This window comes from Notolabrus celidotus, chromosome 23 (genome assembly GCF_009762535.1).
Source record: "Notolabrus celidotus isolate fNotCel1 chromosome 23, fNotCel1.pri, whole genome shotgun sequence".
NCBI classification, from domain to species: domain Eukaryota; kingdom Metazoa; phylum Chordata; class Actinopteri; order Labriformes; family Labridae; genus Notolabrus; species Notolabrus celidotus.
In genome coordinates, this window is record NC_048294.1 from 12,023,702 (window position 1) to 12,044,489 (window position 20,788).

Consider the following 20,788-nt stretch of genomic DNA (forward strand, 5'->3'; position numbering starts at 1 on the left):
AGCTTTAAGGCGGGCTGCACCTCTGTTTCATTATTGGGGTATTGGCGCCCTCTGGTGGTGGTTGTTGTTAGGTTAACTCAGCCCCTCCCTCTTGCTCCTGCAGCTGCAGACACACAGATAACACCTCTCCTTGTAAATAACGAAACCCTCCTCATGCATGTTATTGATAACTAACCGGAGGCTACTGAAAGCAAAACGATTCACCCCCGAAGAAATACATGAACATAGACTACACCGCCACCTCACTGCGTCCCTTACATGTTAATCTGTTTACGCGTGTTATTGCTGTACATGGTAGGCTTCACAGAGGTCGTGTGTGCTTATTAAAGGGGAGGAGAAAGTAGAAGGAGCTGAATGGAGGGAGGAGGAGTGACAGCAACAGCTCAGTGAGGAAGAACTGAGTTTGAGGAAGATATCCAAAAAGCGCCTTTTTGGCTCTGAAGACTGAGCGTTTCTTCCTCATATATTAACCATACATCCTTTATTTGGAGCAAAGAAGAAACCGGTGCCAAATAGGTGAGATTTCTCTCTTTCATCGTGTTAACTTGACATGTTTAGCTTTTCTGTTATTATCTGACTTTAATCAGGACCGTGTGGGCACAGATAGGCCACAGCCAGAGGCGGGCATGTTTATGGCACTTCTTATGAACGAATCATGATGTTTATAACCTTAACCCACTAACCCAGCCTTAACTGGTTTATTTACAAAGTCTACAAACGCATTAGAAGCAGCTGAGGATGTTACTAGTTTGGTCCTCTGAAGCACAACACACCAGATCTACTCTCCAGGTTCCCAGAGTTCATTCAGAGCTGGGCAAATCTGCTTCTTTTTTTTTTTTTTTTGCACCATCTGCGTGGAATTCCCTTCAAAGCATTTTAAACATTAATGCATTTGTTTAATTTAGTCATTTTAAAACATTAGTTTTAAACTTTTTAACCTCTGATTGCTCCTGTTTTAACTCACTTTGTGTTAACATTACTTTTTAATTTTGGTCTGTTTAATTATTTTAGGGTTTTATCTTTTATTTGCTTTTCATGCATTTTAATGTTACTTTTACACGCTCAACGTCATTGTAAATGAGGGCTTCGCTCTCAATGATTTCCAAGTTTCAATAAAGATAATTATTATTACATCATGGAATCCCCCAGCCTCCTGCCACACCCACTTCATACTGTCATGCATCTCATCTGTTAAACATGCAGCATCAAGACAATACTCCCACGTGCTGCCTTTGAGACTCTGTGTCACCTGATTTGTTTTATATATAGAGACAACCGGCTTTTATTGTAGCTATTAGAAACATAACAAAACCTTTAGTGCAAACAAGACCTGTGATTATGACATGATGTTATTCAGTATCAGTGGTGGACAAAGTACACAGCCTCATTACTTAAGTCAAAGTATAGATACTCCTGATCAAATATTACTCCATTACAAGTGAAAGTTGCTCTTTTAAATTATTACTTGAGTTAAAGTACTGAAGTACTTGCTTTTAAAAATACTTAAGTATTCAAAGTACTTCTTAAAAAATATCTCAAAATGTTGTATTTTCACAATACATGAGTGCACTCAAGAATACATAGAAGTACATTCTGTTACATTATGTTTATTTAGAAACCATTACTTGAAATCTCTAAAAACTATACCATGGGATAAAAACAGCAACTAAGTTACTCCAAGCACAGACAACTTAGTTTGAAGTTACTTCATCTGGAATGAAACAAACGTTACGTAGCTCAACACACTCTCTCAGGTTGGACAGTGAATGTTTGAGTACAGTGGGAAACAGGGAGAACATTTAAAACGATACGTATCATTCTTCATTTCAAGAACCTCTAACACGGGCTGAAGATATGGACATGGAGGCTCAGGTGGAGAATTATAGCCATCATTACCACCTCTAAATTAACTGCTTGATCTGAGTGAAAGTTGCTCTGTGTTTGCTCCATGTTCAACCGTGGAGACGCACGATACACAGGTACGACTAAACCACTGAGACAAACTGAAACACACAAACACATTTTACTGTCTTAGGGATCAGATTTCAGAGAAGAGAAGGAAATTCATGAGCTGACTTCAAAGCAAAAGTAGTGAGTAACTAGAGCACTGATAGAAATGTAGTGGAGTGAAAAAGTACAACTGTGTCTTCTGAATGTAGTGGAGTAAAAGTAAAACGTTTCCCCCAAAAAATAATACTCAAATAAAGTACAGATACACAAAAAATGTACTTAAGTACATTACTCAAGTACATTTACTTTGTTACTGTCCACCGCTGCTCGGCATGATGAAGAAGGCTAAAAGTTAAACTCCTTATTTTATGATCACTTTCTGTCTGTTTGTGTCCATCTGCTCTGGTTTTCATCACACCCCTCCCAACCCCCCTTTTTTTCTTTCCCTCCCATTCCTCCAGTTTCCCATAGCGATCTTTGGGGTGGATGAGGAATTGAGACCTTCTTTTGCTTCAGAAAAGCATTCAGTAAAGCTTCAGCCACCTGCTAGACATGTCTGCTCCCGGTAAGTGATAAAACTGGAGAAGTAAGAGCGAGGAAATTCATGTTTGATTTTGTTGTTGCTTTGTTTTGTTTGCAATTTGATGCCCTCCCTCAGCACCCCTGAGGAATTTGAGTTTGAAGAAATTGCTTGGATTCTTGCGTGAAATCTGATTTCGGCTTGTTAGTCCGGCACATGACTCCTCCTTCAGGATGGAAAAAGAGAAGTTTGGGGGGTGAAAGGTGCCATTGTGTTGACATGGCTGCATGTGGATGTGAGGGGAAGCTTTCCAGCCAACGTGACGGTTTAAAGTTTTCTGTTTTGTTTCCTGAGAGTGGAGAAGGAATGTGGGAAGAGGAGGAGCAACCTTCCTCCACAGAAAAAATGACCCACTTCCTTCCATGATGTAGGACTCAAGTTGAAAAGACAAAAGAGGCCTCTGATGTGAAATCAGCTTTCAAAAGAAGCTGAATCTTTATAAGAAAAAGTCCTCTAAAGTGACCTCCACAACAGCTATTTATAGATGTAGCTGGACTGTCCTGCCGCCTGCTGGACAAACAAAAACCAGTTTGGTCAGTTCTGACACAAATGGGACTCCAGTTATGAAAAACAGATCCCAGTGAAGTCGTCTGTCCACTTAGTGTGTCTGTTATGATATAAACAGCCCACTGTTTAATCTGTGGGGAGCATTTGATGTAAAGTCAATGAGGAATATGTTGACCAAAATAAAAGATTCAACAGAACCTCTGTGCTCAGATCTCTTCTCTGGCTCCCCGTCACTTCTAGAATCACTTCAAAAGACTTACAGCAACTTACAGATCCCTGCACGGCCAGGCTGCAGAATATTTGTAGACTCTGGATGAATCTGTTGATGCCTTTAAGTCTTTGTTTAAAGAAACCCTGTTCAAACAGACGTTTGGTTAATCCTTGCACAACTGTAATTGCCTTTTAATGGAACCACTGCACTTGTATGCTGCCTGTTTGCTTTACTTTGTTTCTTTTCTGCATGTCTTGTTATTATAAAGCACTTTTGTCTGTGAAAGTGCTGTTTTGATAAACTTCACTTACTTTCTAAACAATCCCACATATGTAGACAAACTGCATGCCTAACCTCAAACAAAAGGTCAAAAGGAGACAGCTGTAACAGATCTCAGGTCGGTGAAAAATAACATCGACTAAAGACACTCAACAGATCCAGATGTGATCCTTGAGGTGCATTTCAACCAAGATTTCCCGGGTCTTTTAGCCCCCAGAACTACTTTCCCCGGAACTAAAAGGTTCCTGTGCCCCCATTGTTGCCTGCTTTTCAACCGCGAGCTAATGTCCCTGGTAGATTGTGCAAATCAGGCCAGTGATGTATGGAGAAAAAAAAATTATATTAAATAATATTTTGAAATCTTAATAAAAAAACTAAACTAGGATGCATTCCAAGGAACTCCCTCAACTGTGTTAACTTCACAAACACCGTTACGTTCAACCGAAAGTCCCAGGACCTTTTAAAGGTACTACCCCCCCAAGCAGGTGCTTTTCAGGGGGGGAGATTATCTACCCCTGAACTAGATTTAGACCCTGGTTCCTCCAGTCGAAATGCACGTAGTTCTGGGGTAAAGTTCCTGCGATCAAAAAACGCCTTTGGTGAGTTTAGGGAACCTTAAAGTGTTGGTCTACATTGCAGTGTGAACCAGTGACGCAGAGCTCCAGTTTTACAGTTTGAAAGATGACATCTGGTGAAAGAATGATGCTAGACAGCAATTATCTGTATTGATTATAAGAGTCTTGTGTGGAATGATAGTTTAAATAATCAAACTGATAAAACAAGAAGTAAAAACAGCTCATGATACATTGTCTCACATCTGTATCGTTAACACCACTTGTGTTTTCCAGCTTTAATTCAAGAGGAAACCTTGATCTAAAAAACGTCTGCGCTTTCTCAACATTGACAAGTTAGTGTCTGATAATGGAAAATTGAAATCCAGCAAAGCAGAAACTTAATTCCACTGAAGAGATTGCAGGAATGAAACATTTTGAACAGACGTAGAAGCAAAAAAAAAAAAGGTTGTGATAGCATGTTGTGAAGTCATTTATGTATTTAATTTTCTCTACTATCGACAAAGGGTTGATATTTGAGTCATAGTAACAAGAGATAAACATGAGCGTTAGTTTCCTCCGACTCCATGTTGAAGTCGTTCTGTTTACCTTGAGTTGAGCCGACAGTTGATTTCAGTGGCCAGGACAGGTTTATTAACAGCCAGGGGGCTTCTAGGATAATCACTGGACAGTTCCCAGATAATATTCCAATTAATGATTACTTTACAACGATGAATGATTGTTGTTGTTATTATGGAAGAAAGCAGTCATTTTCTTCTCTTTAGTTATGTATAAACTCTAAATCTCTTGTTTTGTTGCATGAGGCAGCTGACAAAGTAAACGTTTCAAACTGTAAATATTTGAATGAATGCATTAAAAAAACATTGAACGCCAAAACCGTTCGCCTTGTACTTAGGGGACTGTTTGGGTGAGCAACGCTGGGAAAGTTTATGTGTGGGAAAGCACTGTAGAGAGGAAGTGGCTGTGGCTGTGGCTCTGTGGGAGGGTTAGTCGTCTGCAAGCGGAAGGTCGGGGGTTCAATCTCAGGTCCAGCTGAAGTGCAGAGACACCGAAACTGTCAGCGATGTGTGAATTGGGTCAGTACCACTGATAGGTGTTTTATACATAGAAGTCTCTGCTATCAGTGTATGACTGTGGTGTGATCATAGACTGTATAAAATATGGACGTAGTATCCGCGACGTCACCCATCTGTTTCTGAAGCGCTGTTTTGAGGCCAATCGTCGGCGGCAGCCATATTGCTGCTGTCGAGCGAGTGTGACGTAAGGAGGCGGGCTTTGAGCCTCCTAGCAAACAGTGTTCCTGCCTGTCATTCAATTCAGCTGTGCCTCTCATTGGAAGACTCGTAATCTCAATATCTTTAAAATTGCCGCGTTAGAAAAAATTCAGCCCCCTGCAGTGTGTGCCGATCGAGAAACAAGCTATCCAGACTACACTCGTCTTTTGTACCAGGCTGTAAACATGTTTATTTCTGCTGTAAAGATCGTCTTTTTTGAATTGGTGTGTATGTGGCTTCCGGTACTTCCGGAGCCAGCCTCAAGTGGATCCTCGATGAACTGCAGTTTTTAGCACTTCTGCATTGGACTCATATTTTTAGACCGGAGGTTGCCACTTGGGTGTGATGTGATGTTAAAGCACTTTTAGTGGTCAGCAGACAAGAGAAAACACTTTATTAACACAGTCCATTTACCATTCATATCCATCCATCCATCCATCCATCCATCTTCCTCCGCTTATCCTGGTCCTGGTCTTGGGGGCAGAAGTCTCAGCAGGGAAGCCCACACCCTCCTCTCCCCGGCCACTTCCACCAGCTCTTCTACCGATGCGTTCCCAGGCCAGCTGAGAGGTATAATCTCTCCAGCGTGTCCTGGGTCTTCCCCTTGGCCTCCTCCCAGATGGACATACCCGTAACACCTCCTCAGGGAGACATCCGGGAGGCATCCTGACCAGATGCCTGAACCACCTCATCTAGCTCCTCTCTATGCGGAGGAGCAGCGAGGCTCTACTTTGAGCCTCTCCCAGATGTCTGAGCTCCTAACCCTATCTATAAGGCCGAGCCCAGACACCCTGCGGAGAAAGCTCATTTCGGCCGCTTGTTCTTTCGGTCACAACCCACAGCTCGTGACCATAGGTGGGGGCTGGAACGTAGATTGACCAGTAAATTGTGAGCTTTGCGTTCTGGCTCAGCTCTCTCCTCACCACGACAGACCGGTTCAGCGCCCGCATCACTGCAGACGCTGTCCTAATCCGTCTGACCATTCATCTCCATTACATCATTTATACTAAAGTTCAACCAATGGCACACAACAAAGAAACCACACACCTGCCATTGTTGGCTCCTTCTCTAAGTAGGAGGTGAATCTTGTGTGTGTGTGTCGTGGCTGGGTGGTGTCTCATGACAGATGCTGTTGACACTTTTTGCTTGTGAAAAGAGAGAGAAGAGTTGTTATTTGTCAGAAAGTGGTTGAAATGTCACCGCAGTGGACATCTCAGACATGTATTACTGAGAAAACACATGACTCAGCAGCGCTCCTCTTCAGTGAGCACCCACGTCCTCATGTACGCCTCTTTCACACCTACGTCTTTAGGATGCCTCTAATTAAAACACTGTGCATTAGACTCTATTGAACTGGATGTACAGCTTGTTATCAGCTCTGTAAACCTGACCGAGGAAGCTTCTGTTGCCAAAGAGGAAACATGTGCAAACTCATGGCTATTATTAGAAAAGCTGCAGAAATTAATGTGTTACCGGACTTCATAACAACATAAGAAGAAAACAGAAACAAGTTATAACACCATGTTCAAATTGAGACTTTACCTACATGAACAATAAGAGGAGTTCTGGCTGGGTAAAGAAAGGTAGTAGGTACCCAGTAGTTTTTATGTTTTAAACAAACCATACTCCTATAAAGAACCTTAACCATAAAAACACAACAACAAACAAACAGCTGTGACTACATTTCAAAGTTCAGCTTTGCTTCTTCATTTCCTTCACTTCCCCTCTGAAAGCCTTCCACCTGGGCTGTGTCTTGGCTAATAAGTAGCTTATTTTCTCTACTAACCCCTCATGGAAAAGCAGGATGATCCACACAAGCAGACACACCCACACTTATGAGCACTGCCTTCAGCCTCACACACACACACACACACACACACAGATCAGCACTCACTCGGTTTGAGCTACAGCGGGTGAGCGATGATCTGCGTGCTTTGTGCAGTGTTGTAGTTTCTGATCTTGGTGACAGGTGAGAACCTTTTACTTTTTTTTTTGTGTTACGCCTAAAATTTGGTGTTTCACTAACACATTTTTGTTGCTTTATTTGCTTTGCTTGCTTTGCTTATGACGTCTTGTGTATTTATGTATTTTAATGTTTGATGGTTATAATGAAGCTCATTTTTTTATGATCTACATTTGATCTGGTTTTGGAGTGAAATCTGTGTGTAGTTATTTAACTTTTTATGTATTTATTTAACCTTTATTTAACCAGTCAAGTCAGTTGAGAACCAATTCTCATTTGCAATAACAACCTGGGCGAAAAGGCAACACAGGTGGCATGACAATAAACAAAAACAAAACAAAAAACAGAGAGGACATACAGAGAAACCTAGAAGCAGTGACTGGTGATTCCAGTCGTTTGCAGCGGAAAACTGGAAGAAGGTGCAGCTAAAGGAAGTCCGGGCTTTGGGTGTGATGAGTTTGATAAAGTTACTTGAGCACAGGCTACGGTTTGTGCTGTGAAGTTTGATTAGTGACTGTAGATATGACGGGGTTTTACCAGTGAGGGATTTGTAGATGAATAGAAACCAGTGTGTTTGTCTGCGAGAGTGGAGTGAGGGCCAGTTCAGCTGAGAGTACAGGTGACAGTGGTGAGTGGTGAACGGGGCTCCAGTGACAAAACGGATAGCAGCGTGGTAAATGACATCCAGTCTGTGAAGGAGAGTGTTGGAAGCAGACCTGTAGGCTATGTCACCGTAATCAAGAATTGGGAGAACTGTCATTTTAATCAGGAGCTGTTTAGCAGAGTCTGTGAAGGAGGATTTGTTGCAATATAGAAAACCGATATGGGATTTGACCTTAGTGAGCAGTGTGTTCATGTGTGTTTCAAAAGAAAGTTTACTGTCAAGCCAGATTCCTAGATAACTGAGAATTCCTAAAAGAGGAAACCCTCTAAAGACGATTTGTGACTGACTTTTCTGCCCTAGGTTATCCAGGTGCTCCTTACCAGCCACCCTACCCTATGCCACAACCTGGTGGCCATTCTGTAGCACCTTACCCTTCTGCTCCTGGAGGATACGGCAACCACAGTCAAGCCCCTCCACCAGGCTTCAACATGAGCTACGATCATCAGGGCTACAACCAGGGCCCAGCTCCCATCATGTATCAGCCCAGTCAGGTGGGACCTGGACCAGTTCAAGGACAGGAATATGGTGGCCCTCCTGGAGGGATAAGCCCTGCACCTGTTGGTTCTCCAGCGGTCGCTGTTGGGGTCCCACCAGGGCTGGAGTACCTCACACAGGTAGGACATAACAATCAAACAAAAGTGTACATGATTTGTTGAGCCTATAGCAGCTCAAGTCCAAAAGATTCCAGGCACATTTTCCACCCATACGTGATGTCTTTATCTTGACTCTTGATCAGCTGCTCACGCAACACCTTCTGCATACAGCTGCAACGTTAAGAAGCTTGACTTTAGATCTATAAATGTCTAACTTGTTTCACACTCATAAAAGCTGTGATAAACAGGCGTGTACTGATCTGAAGGGAGCGATAAAAAGTCTCTTTTTCACACTTTGAGCTCCTCCCTGTCATCTCTCCCTCTTGCTTTAGAACCACATCTGACTAAGTCTTCTGTAGAACAGAAAATAAACAACATTAGACATTGTTAAACAAACACAGCCACAGGCTTTTATGGCTGTTATGCAGTCAGGTTATAAAGCAACTTGTGTTGTGTGTGGCCTTATGGAAATCCATGGAGTGAGTTGTTTTGCATTGCAAGCAAATGCAATACCATTTTTAAAGAAATACTTTTTATTCATACTCTCGGACAGGGTGGAAAGAGTATTGAAATATTCTACTAAAGTAAAAGTACAGTGACTCTGACAAAGTTTGTCTTAAGTGTAGGTAAAAGTTGAAGTAAACAGTACTTGTTTGCTGGGGGGGAGGGATAGACTGTAAAAACAAGTTATCCTAAGATCATTTTTTTTTATTACTTTATTGCATGGAAAACAATTTCAACTTTTCCACATGTACTTTCCACTGTGCTTTCAAGTGCATTGCATTTTTTCCATACTGTTACATACATGAAATGAAAAATTACATTAAAAATAAAATAACCCAAACTCAAAACAACCAAAAAAAATACAAAATATAACAGTACAAAAAAAAGGGGAAAAAATAAAAACAATAATAATAATAAAAATGATAATAATAATAATAATAATGATAATAATAATAATAACAACAAAAATAATAATAATAATAATAATAGTAATAATTATAATAATTATATTAACAACAATAATAATAGTAACAACAATAATAATTATTATAATAAAAACAACAACAATAATAATAATAGTATTAATTATAATAATAATAATAATAATAATAATAATAATAAAAATAATAAAGAAAATAAAAATAAAAAAAGGGGTGGGGGGAGCTGGTCTAGTTCTTTTCTATTCTTGATGTAAGTTTATGAAATTGTACATTCTGCATAGTCTGATTTTAACTCACTTTAAATGTAAATTTTAATGTAATTTTTAATATATTGTTAATTTTCCTTTTCTTTTCTGTTTTATTATATTTTTCATTTTTTTTGTGTTCTTTTATGCTCGTCTGAATGTTTCCAATGCTCTTAATCTTTTAATGTAAAGCACATTGAGTTGCCCTCGTGTATGAAATGCGCTATACAAATAAAGCTGCCTTGCCTTGCCTAGGGTAGATTTTATGGATTTTATCCACATCATCTCTTATAGTATAAATGATGCTTTCATCGTCTAATACACACAATTGTTTTTAACCATAAATTAATTTTAGGTGGACTTTGTTGTCTCAATGTCCTTGTCACCTGCTTCAAAGCAGTCACACGTAATAAATTAAAAAGATGCTTTCAGGTTATATGCGATATCTCACAGAGAGATATCGCAGGTCTTTTCTTCCCTCAGTGGTCAGACTCTATAACAAATAATATTTATATAGATGTTGTAAGATATGCTTATTTTTACCCCTTTCATTTTGAATTGCTATTAACTTTTTAATAATTGATATTTTATAGGCTCTTGTTTGCTTCATACTCTTTTGCACTGTCTACTTTGCTGCTGTGTCACTTAAATGTACCCGTATGTGGGATGATTAAAGGACTATCTTATCTTATTTTATTGACTTATTGCTTCTAATATCGTAAGATAATTATTATAATTATGTTATAAAATGTTACCCTGATGAGTTACTGACTTAACCGTAGCTTTTCTTGTGATTTGAGTGTGGGCATGACTGTTAATAATAATAATAACAATAATAATAATAATACTTTATTTATATAGCACTTTTCAATACAAGTAACAAAGTGCTTTACAGTGGGCAATAAAAACAAGAAGAAGTGCAAAGCAAAATGAAGCGATTAAAAATAAAATGAATACAAGCTTAAAAACCCTACAAACTTATAAAATCAGAGCTAAAATTAAATAAAATTACACAATAAAAGCGTTCCTGTAAAAATGTGTCTTGAGTAATGACATAATACATGGGACTGACTCTGCAAGTCTGATCTCCTCTGGCAGGCTGTTCCAGAGTGTAGGAGTCCTGACTGAAAACGCCCTGTCCCCTTTGGTTTTCAGTCGGGTCCTTGGAACAGCTAGCAGAGCGCTGGCAGAGGATCTCAAACTGTGACCAGATTTGTAGGGGGATAAAAGCTTAGAGATATATAGAGGGGCAAGTCCATGTAGTGCTTTAAAAAGCCGATAAAGGAATCTTAAAATCAATCTTAAAATCCTGTTCATCGCCACTGTTAAGTAGTAGTTTACCTGAGCGTCAGGTAAAATGTAGAAAAGTAGAAAACTTTCCACTGAGAAAATTTAAGGGAAAGTGAAATCATGTATTTTAAAAACTACTCTGAAAAGTAGAAGAGCACAAAAAAGCTGCCCAATCAAGTAAGATAAGTAAATCTTGCTTGGTACTTTCTACTCCTTTAAGATGAATATTTGTCACAGTGATCTAACAAAGCTTTCTCTCCTGGTTTTAGATTGACCAGATCCTCATCCACCAGAAAGTGGAGCTCCTGGAAGGTAAGGTGTGACATATTTACTTTCCCCGTAGTACGCAGTAAATAACCTGTAGCTTTCCGTTTTAGCTGTATCCTTGAACCTTTAAACTCATAATGATAAAATATCATCCGTTCTTGGAAACTTATTTCTTATCTGCACATTGTTTTTCACCTCTCCACCCTTTTTTCCTTCCCCCCCTCTTCTTCCAACCCCGCCCAGCATTCATTGGATTTGAGACAAACAACCAGTATGAGATAAAAAACAACATGGGCCAAAAGATCTATAAAGCCAAAGAGAAAAACGACTGCTGCACCAGGAACTGCTGCGGCTCTCTGCGCAGCTTCGACATGAAAATAAAAGACAACTCGGACAGAGAGGTGATCCGTCTCATCCGGCCTTTCCGCTGCGTCTCCTGCTGGTGTCCCTGCTGCCTGCAAGAGGTCTGTATGTGTGGATTTAATTATCAGTATCTGTTAATGTCACCCTTTCATAACCTCTTATCATACTGATGACTATAACAAGACCAATATTGGACAAATTCAGTGATACATTCAGCGGCTGATTGTCTGAATAACCCATGGCAGTTAAAGTCAAAGACTGATATCTGTGTCCCAATGTTTGTCCAAAGTGTGCCAAGATAACATGTGCCATTGTTAATGTGTATTGTATTTTAATGTTTAACTGTACTCTCTATCAGGAGCACTTCTTATTAAGAAGAGCCAACTACTAAAAGTGTTGATTCATAGCTATGCCTTCTGGTAAAGAAATAATGACAATAATGATCATTTTCAGGGATGACTTTCAATAAGAAACAGTTGTAAATGAATGCAATTTCAAACAGAACATAGATGGAACTTTATTTTGGGGTTGATACTACACGTTCAAACTCTGCTCAATTTCCCCCCAAGTCATTGAAAATGTCCATCAAAAATTGTAGAAAAACATGTATTTAACATTCAAGAACATCTCTGAGAAATTCCTTCAAAAGTGTCTGAAGGTTTCTTAAAGGTGACATATCATGCAAAATGGACTTTTTAATGGTTCTCTACCTGAAATATGTGTCCCTGGCATGTCTACAAACCCCCCGAGAATGAAAAAAATCCATTCTGCCCCTGTTTTGATTTCTCCACCTTTCTGTAAATGTGTGTGAAACGAGCCGTTTCAGACTTCCGTGTTTTTGTTACGTAACAACAATATCCGGTCTGTCACGGAGTCAGAGCTCGGAGCTTGTTCAGCCCATAGACTGTATAAAATAATACTGAATCCCCTCCTCCGTTTTACATTACCTGCACAAATGTGTGCTAACAAGGAGCTTAGGAGGGAGGCATGCTAGTTGTAGGCTGTCTTAATAAACACAAAGGTCGGTTTTACTCCCCACGTCTGCAGATTTGAAGATCTAGTGGATGATTTTTATTTGTCATGGATAAGTGCTAGCGCTAATTAGCATAGCCACATAGCTACATGTTCATAGCTGTAGCTGTAGCTGTAGCTGTAGCTGTAGCTGTAGCTGTAGCTGTAGCTGTGTACCAAGACACACGTCGACATACTGACAAATAAAACAACAAGAAACACTAAATCTGTGACCAATCCTTCATAAAAGGTCCTGCTGCCTTTCTTGCAGAGGTCGGTTTTACTCCCCACGTCTGCAGATTTGAAGATCTAGTGGATGATTTTTATTGATCATGGATAAGTGCTAGCGCTAGTTAGCATAGCCACATAGCTACATGTTCGTAGCTGTGTACCAAGACACACGTCTACATACTGATAAATAAAACAACAAGAAACTCTAAATCTATGACCAATCGTTCAGAAAGGTCCTGCTACAGGCGCCCCTCTCGGTCAGGATCAGATTCAGAGGGTTGAAGTAACACGATCTCTGAGCAGCCGTGTATATTCAGCCAACATGTAAACATTAGATCAACGTGCTGGAGAGCCGAGGGCACATCCACTTCCTGAGGGGGCGTGGTCAGAGAGAAAACAGAGTGGTCTGAGGAGGACTGAAGAAGAGGACTTTTCAGGCATGCCAAAATCTGATTTCAAAGTGTTTTTTTGAGCATAAACTTTAAAGACATGTTTTGGGGACCTCTTAGACCAATATATATTGATGAAAAAAGCGTGATATGTCACCTTTAAAATGTCCATTATAATTACTAGAAAGCTTATATTGATTTTTTTTTTGTAATTTCCCCAAGATTTTAAATGAAACATCCTGAAGGTTTTGGAAAAAATGTAATTACAAATACAAATGTTTTTCAATTTATTTTTAAAGATTCTAAATTATTTTTATTTCCACAGAAAAAAACACAAATTCCTTTTAAAAAAATCAGTTGCAAACTTATTTAAGTTTCTGACAATTTCCATTGAAAATGTTTCAAAATGTAATTGAAATTCCTTCAAGAAAAAGCTAAAATTACAATTTCTAGGAATTTCTGATTAATGTTACGACCACATAAATGCACCCACTAATTTATGTATGTCACCACAATAATGGGATTGTCAGTTGTGTGTTTGTTATATGTCTGTAAGTATGTTGTTGTTGTTGTTGTTGTTGTTGTATCTTGTCTTTTGCCACTTTATCTGTGGGAATTTGGGCCCCCTTTTAAAAGCTTTAAATAGCTTCTTTGGGGTCACCCCTTTCCACACATCCAACCATTGTGAAATGTTTACTGAATATATATAGATGTATATTTGTGATGATGTGTGTGAATAAAACTAAACTAGACTAGACTAGTTAACCACTAAAAAAAAAATCTGGATATTCCAGGAAGTTTCTGTTAAAAAAAAATGTAAGAAATGCGCTCTAAATGTCTTCTTACCTTTTTCTGAAAATAGTCCTCAAAGCTGAAACCCTACTCCCATTAAGGAAGGGTGCCAAGCGGTTACTGAAAATCATTGAACCTTCTTTAATTGCACAAGATATTTTTTTACCTTTTTTTTTTTTTTTTTTACTTTACTTTTGAAGATTAAAAAAAAAGCGTCCTCTGATATTTCACCAGCCACCTCACAGAATCTTCTTTTCGGTGCTCACAAAATTTAAAATTTAACTTTGAAAATCTTCTAGCAACATGCCTTTACAGAATTTAATTTAATTTTAGTTTATTTAATTATTAGAACAATGCACACTAATCAACATTTCAACAGTATGCCTCATTGTAAATATGCCGGAATTAGCACAATAGCTAAATTTCATCTGTAGTCCTAAGGCAGGTTCTCACATAAAACATAAAACAACAAGATTTAAAGTTACAGGATGTCACAAAACAGTTAACAGGATACTACACAACAGATTTTACATACAAAACGTTTGTGACATTATAAAAACAGGATGGAAGGTGAGGCCAAAGCCCCCGGGAACGTGCATCAAGTGAGAAAACAGATTATTCTTGAGTGAAGGACTGGTTTATTTTTAACCAATGTTGAACTGTTTTTTTAAAGGTACAGTAGTGCTCAAGCTCCCTAATGTGGTAGTTTGTTCCAGGACTGTGTGTCTCTGACAGACATTACCATTGGTTTTTCGTCTCGGTACATCACAGTCCCCTCTAGTTATTCTGAAAACTCTGTTTTTAACTGTTTACTATGCAAATATTCTTCATGGAAACTGACAGTATTCACATGTTTAACCAGAGTCAGGGTTGTTTTGTCTGCAGGGAAATACTGCTGTCACTACGATGTGTATCTCAAGCCATCTGAGTTAACATAAAATTCTGCAGCTTCACACCTTTCATTGCCTCATTTAGACTCTTCTGTCTTCTTCTCTTCGTCTTATGTTACTGTTGAGTTGCTGAGTGCGGCCTCAGTTGTCTTTGTCCTTCCCTCTACCCGGGCCATGGTTTCAAAATACCATGAATGGCTCTTTGTCCGTCCGATCTATCTCCTAGACTTCCCTGATCCTCCGCCATTCATCTACCTCTGAGGCCTTTCTCTGTTTATTTAATCACATTGTCAGCAGTCTGGCTACAGTACGTTCCTTTTGGCCTGCACTCTCACATACTGCAGCTCTGTATACTTGTCAGACAGGGCCCATGTGAGACGTATTACCTTTGTCATGTGGTGTCACAGTGAACCAGTCACTCACTTATCATTCCATCTGCCCCACATGACGTGAGGAATTCCAACCCAATGATTTATTTTATTTACAGCTGTCAGTGTTCAAAGTTGAGGCTACATTTTAAGCTCCCTGGGATGAGTTTCTAATTTGGTGCAGTGTGTTAATTCTACCTTATATGTGACCAACAGATGGAGGTCCAGGCACCGCCGGGTACCACCGTAGGCTACGTCAAACAGGACTGGCACCCTTGCTTGCCCAAGTTTTCCATCCAGGGACCCAATAAGGAGACGATGATGAAACTGGAGGGGCCTTGCTTTGCCTGCAATTGTTGTGGGGATGTCAACTTTGAGGTGAGGCCAAAGGGCAGGTGTGCTTGAGGTTGAAACTCGACACGTTTTGTAGATGTTAGGGACTCAGCCGGAGGAGGACTCGTACCTGAAAGGAGGGTTCATGATTGTGAGGAACGATCATTTTTGCTGTGTTGCCGAGATTTAGAGGAGAAGATTAATAGCAGCCATCAAATTTATTTATAAAGCGCATTTAAAAATACAGCAGAAGCTGACTAAAGTGCTGTACAATACATTCAAAAATATAATAATGGTACAAAAAAAAACACAATGTGAGCCCAAACCAAAGAATTATTTAAAAAAGAGACAAACAGACAACAAGGAAGGAACATCATTGGGGATTGAAACCTATTGAGGGCTAGAGGACTCAAATGCTAATGCTAATGCTAATGCCAGGAGACCTGTGTCAGAACACCTCAGAGGCCTGGAGGTTTTGTAAGGGCTCAGGAGGTCAGTTATATGAGGTGGGGCCAGAACATTCAGAGCTTTGACAACAAAAAGCAGTATCTTAAAATCATTTCTAAAGCGAATTGGAAGCCAGTGGAGGGTAGCCAAGACGGGGCTGATGTGATCCCTCTTCCTGGAATCAGTCAGAAGCCTGGCTGCAGCGTTCTGGACTAACTGCAGGCGGGACAAGGCCGACTGACTGATTCCAGAATACAGGGAGTTACAATCATCAAGGCGTGATGAAACAAAAGCATGGATTACTATTTCAAGGTCGTTTGGAGAAAGAACTGGTCTTAACTTTGAGATGGTTCTGAGCTGGAAAAATATATTTTCACCACTGATTTAAACTGTGAGTCAAAAGTGAGTGCTGAATCAAAAAAGAATCACAACAAATGGTTTGATGAAGGTTGACAGATCACTTAGGCGAATTAGTTTGGTGGCATCCTGAGGGCCAAAAAGCACAGCTTCAGTTTTATTAAGACTGGAGTCAGGTGGAAACAGCTAGCCTAAAATTTTCACTTATTCATTTATTCCTGTTTTAATTATTTGAAATACAGTAGATTAAGACCAAAGACATCAAAACTATGAAAGGACATATATTGAATTATTTAATTGATTATATTTTTATATTCTAATTAACAAAAAAGTGTTAAACAAAGCAGAATATGTTTTATATTTTAGATTCTTTAAAGTAGTCCCCTTTTTCCTTCATGACAGCTTTGCACACTCTTGGTATTCTCTCAGTCTGCTTCATGAAGTGGTCTCCTGGAATGGTTTCTAATTAACATGAGCCTTGTCTCATTCTCATGTTGTAGAATGACTTGCCTTCTTAATGTGTTTGAGACCATCAGTTGTGTTGTTCAGAGGTAGGGTTAGTACACAATGGATAGCCCTATTTGACTACTGTTGTAATGCAGATTATGGCCAAACCAGATTATTTCATAGTTTTGATATCTTCAGTATTAATCTACAATGTTGAAAATAATTAAAATAAATAAAAACCATTGCATGAGAAGGTGTGTTCAAACTTTTGACTTGTAGTGTATGTAGTCAATCTTCTCATCTAACTCCCTGCGAGACAGTAAACCAGAGGTCTTCTTTCTTCCTTCTTACACATTAACATCTCAAATACTTAATAAAACCTGACCTTGACCCATGTGTTCTTCTCACTCTGCAGCTAAAGAGTAAAGATGGTGACACACCCATCGGTCGCATCAGTAAGCAGTGGAGCGGTCTGTTGAAGGAAGTCTTTACAGATACCGACAACTTCGGCATCCAGTTCCCGTTGGACATGGACGTGAAGATGAAAGCTGTGCTCATGGGAGCCTGCTTCCTGATTGTAAGTCCAGATTGTCTGTTTTCTTTGAATAGCACCAATTTAATTTCTGGTTTACTTTAATACTTTTTTAAATTTTAATTTGCAGGATTTCATGTTCTTCGAGAAGGTCGGTGAGGCCAACCAGCGCAGCACTGTGTTTTCCTAACAGGGAGAAATAGGAGGATAAACAGCAGCATGAGAGCAAGGACTTTCTCTGGTTATGCACTCTCCATTGAGGCTTTGTGTTATTTTGTAAAGGTTTTCTTAATCTTTCCCCCTCTGTCAATACTGTGGCATGTTTTTCTACACAGATCCAAACTAACACACTCTTGATTTACAATGTCTGCCAAGGAATGTTTGTTAATTCGTCCAAACTGTGTGACGGATTGTGGCTGCCACATTGTATATTTTGCTAACGCTCCCTACATTTCATGGACTTCTACCTGTTTTTATTCAGCCAGTGTACCTCCATCTGAACTTTAATCCCTGCCAAAGAAAGTCAACCTTATCCTCTTTATCTTTTCATTAAAAATGTTAACATACATGTTTGTGATTGCCTTACACTACACTTGCACTAAAATGTAATGTTTATAAGTAATGACTGTTAGTTGTTATTACGCTACTACTGGTGTTTTATTAAGAAAGCCTGAATATATCACATGTAAGTGCACCACTTTTGAGGATATAGAAGCATGATTAATTGCAATGTAATTCTATCGATGCTAGCAGCTACTCTGTGATTTTGTCTGTCTGTTCTGTATTTGGTGTAAGAGTGTTTTAAAAACCAAATGTCATGATAGTTGATCGGGATAGCCACGGTGCCTTTAAGGTGAAACCTACCAGCTCTAGTCACAGTTTAACTTTGTTATCAAACGACATGTTCAGGACTAAAGTTCGTCCATTTTTCAGGACAAGCTGTGTTTGGTGCTGAAAAGAAAATGTAAGCAAACAAAATATAGCAAGTCAGTAAAATTGGTCAACTTTGTACCAGCTATGGTGTAACATGCTAGCATAACATTGTGAGCATGTTTAGAAGCTAGTTTTTAGTGCTTATCGGCAAATAGAGGCAAGCCAGCTTATAGTGCCAATTATCAGATTTTTGGCATGTGACCAGTTTTACTAAGTTGGGAAGGTTTGCCAAGATTATACCCTGTATGGTATATCATGTTAGCATGACATGGTTTGCTAATTAACAAATGGTAGCAAGCTTGCTTTTTGTGCTACTTGCAAGTGTTTGGACGTTGGTGGTGTTTTAGCAAGCAAGCCGCTGTTAGCAAATTTGAGCATGAATCAGCTGTACCCATAGACTGGCTGTACCCAGTAAATAAGATTGGTCAACAGCAGGGGTGTCAAACATGCAGCCCTCGGGCCAAAACTGGCCCGCCAGAGGTTCCAATCTGGCCCACGGGAGGACTTTGCAAAGTGAGAAAATTACTGAGAAGTCATTAACTGCAATTTTTCAATTAAAGTAACTGATATTTCAAATTTGTCCTACAATCAAACTGCTCTGGGACTTTTTGAGGAAAAATTATATTTGCAGTCTGCATAACCCAGTAGAAATTCATCTACTTTTTGGACCCCTGCATACAACGCTATCTGCTGGAGCTGGGGGGGGGTCCATAATAGTCAACTTTACCTTCCTCCTTATTATAATCTATCTATTTTGCTGTAGACATAACTCTGTGTGTTAAAATTTGGACTTGTCCTTCTTTAAATGTTATGATTTCACAGTTCTGGCTCACTTTTTTTTTAAATTATATAATTTTTTGGGCTTTTCCACCTTTAATGGACCAGACAGCTGAAGGGAGACAGGAAATGAGGGGAGCAGAGAGTGAGGGAGGACATGCAGTAAATGGCCCAGGCTGGAATCAAACCTGCGACCTCTGCTACGAGGGTTATGGCCTCTGTATATGGGGTGCACGCTTAGACCGCTAGGCCAAAGGTGCCCCCATTCTGGCCCACTTGAGATCAAATTGGGCTGTATGTGGCCCCTGAACTGAAATGAGTTTGACACCCCTAGTCAACAGTATACCTCCTGTGGTATAACATATTAGCAGGAGATGTTGGTAGGTTGAGCTTGTTAGCATGCTGGCTTCTAGCCGCAAGCATTGCTGTCACTTAATGCAGCCTTGCAGGTTTAGGGCTGAAAACTTTCGACCTCATTATTTAGAAAGAACATTATAGTAAACGTCAACATTAGTTCAAGTGAACACTACCTTACTGTTAAGGGAAGTGAAAGTAGTGTTAGTGGGAGAAGTGGGAGGTTGTTTAACGTCTCTTAGTCAAAGTTGTGAACAGCTCAATTGACACATGCCAACAATGTTACCACAGAGCTCTGTCATTGCCACGTAGCTGCCTCTCTCTTCCCCAAAGCCCTCTGTGTCTTAGTGTACATAATCTAACAAAGCTGTGGCGCAGACTCAGCTACAGCCTAAATGCTTTCATACTCCCTCTGTGGTTTAGTGGTTTCCATGGACACTAGCATCACAGCTAAACCACACCCTGTATGCATTTCTCCAGATACCACTGCCTGCTTTGAACATGTGCCAGTGTAATGATATAGGAGACTTAGAATGTGGCTTAAATGAGAGGAAAGGGTTATGAGTAAAGGAAATAAAAAGCAGAAGCTGAAGTCAGGAAACATTAATCCACTCTAAGTGGTTGGGAAACCTCAGAAGAGACACTTTTTGTATTTTTTTCCCTGAAAGATACCTTAATGTGAACTTGTGCTTTATCTCATATGATTGCTGTGCTTTGCAACTGAAACAAATGGCTGGTCAGTGTTTACACATGTTGACTATTGCTGTTGAATGCAAATCTGTGATCTGTGTTTAACAGTCTTTCTTGTAAGATAACATGGGTGTGCCTCTTGTGAGGCTCTGTTGCCATTAGTGCTCTCAAATCTAAAATGCAGCTCTCTATTACACTGTTAGTAACTTGTCTTATTGTATGGGCATAAATATATATATCCTGTTGTTCCTACATTTAACCTCTGTACAATATGACCTCCTCTATGTAAGGAGAATGTAACCAAAGGATGTGCTGAACATTGAATGTTATTGTTCATTTGGTCGGTTTTGACATCAACCAAAAGCAATTGATTTTTTTACACCCGTTTTTTTAATTGCTATTGCAGAACTATTAGCCTCAGTTTCCTATATTTCTATCAAATCCAGTGTATCATTTATTTGTAACTGTTTTGTGGCTATGAATAATTTTTTTCAGAATCAAACAAGTTCAGAAATAAAACAAATGCAAAGTGTCA

General features: G+C 39.5%; 1 protein-coding gene across 1 annotated transcript; it reads left to right on the plus strand.

Annotated features, from left to right (window-relative positions):
• The first annotated feature begins 86 nt into the window (after positions 1–86).
• Positions 87–20,788, plus strand: LOC117807370 (phospholipid scramblase 2-like). The gene is made up of 8 exons (XM_034676631.1): positions 87–516; positions 2,412–2,515; positions 8,301–8,614; positions 11,342–11,384; positions 11,583–11,803; positions 15,600–15,761; positions 17,383–17,544; positions 17,630–20,788. Exons 2-8 carry the CDS (start codon positions 2,503–2,505, stop codon positions 17,687–17,689), a joined length of 975 nt encoding a protein of 324 aa, XP_034532522.1. The 5' UTR covers positions 87–516; positions 2,412–2,502; the 3' UTR covers positions 17,690–20,788.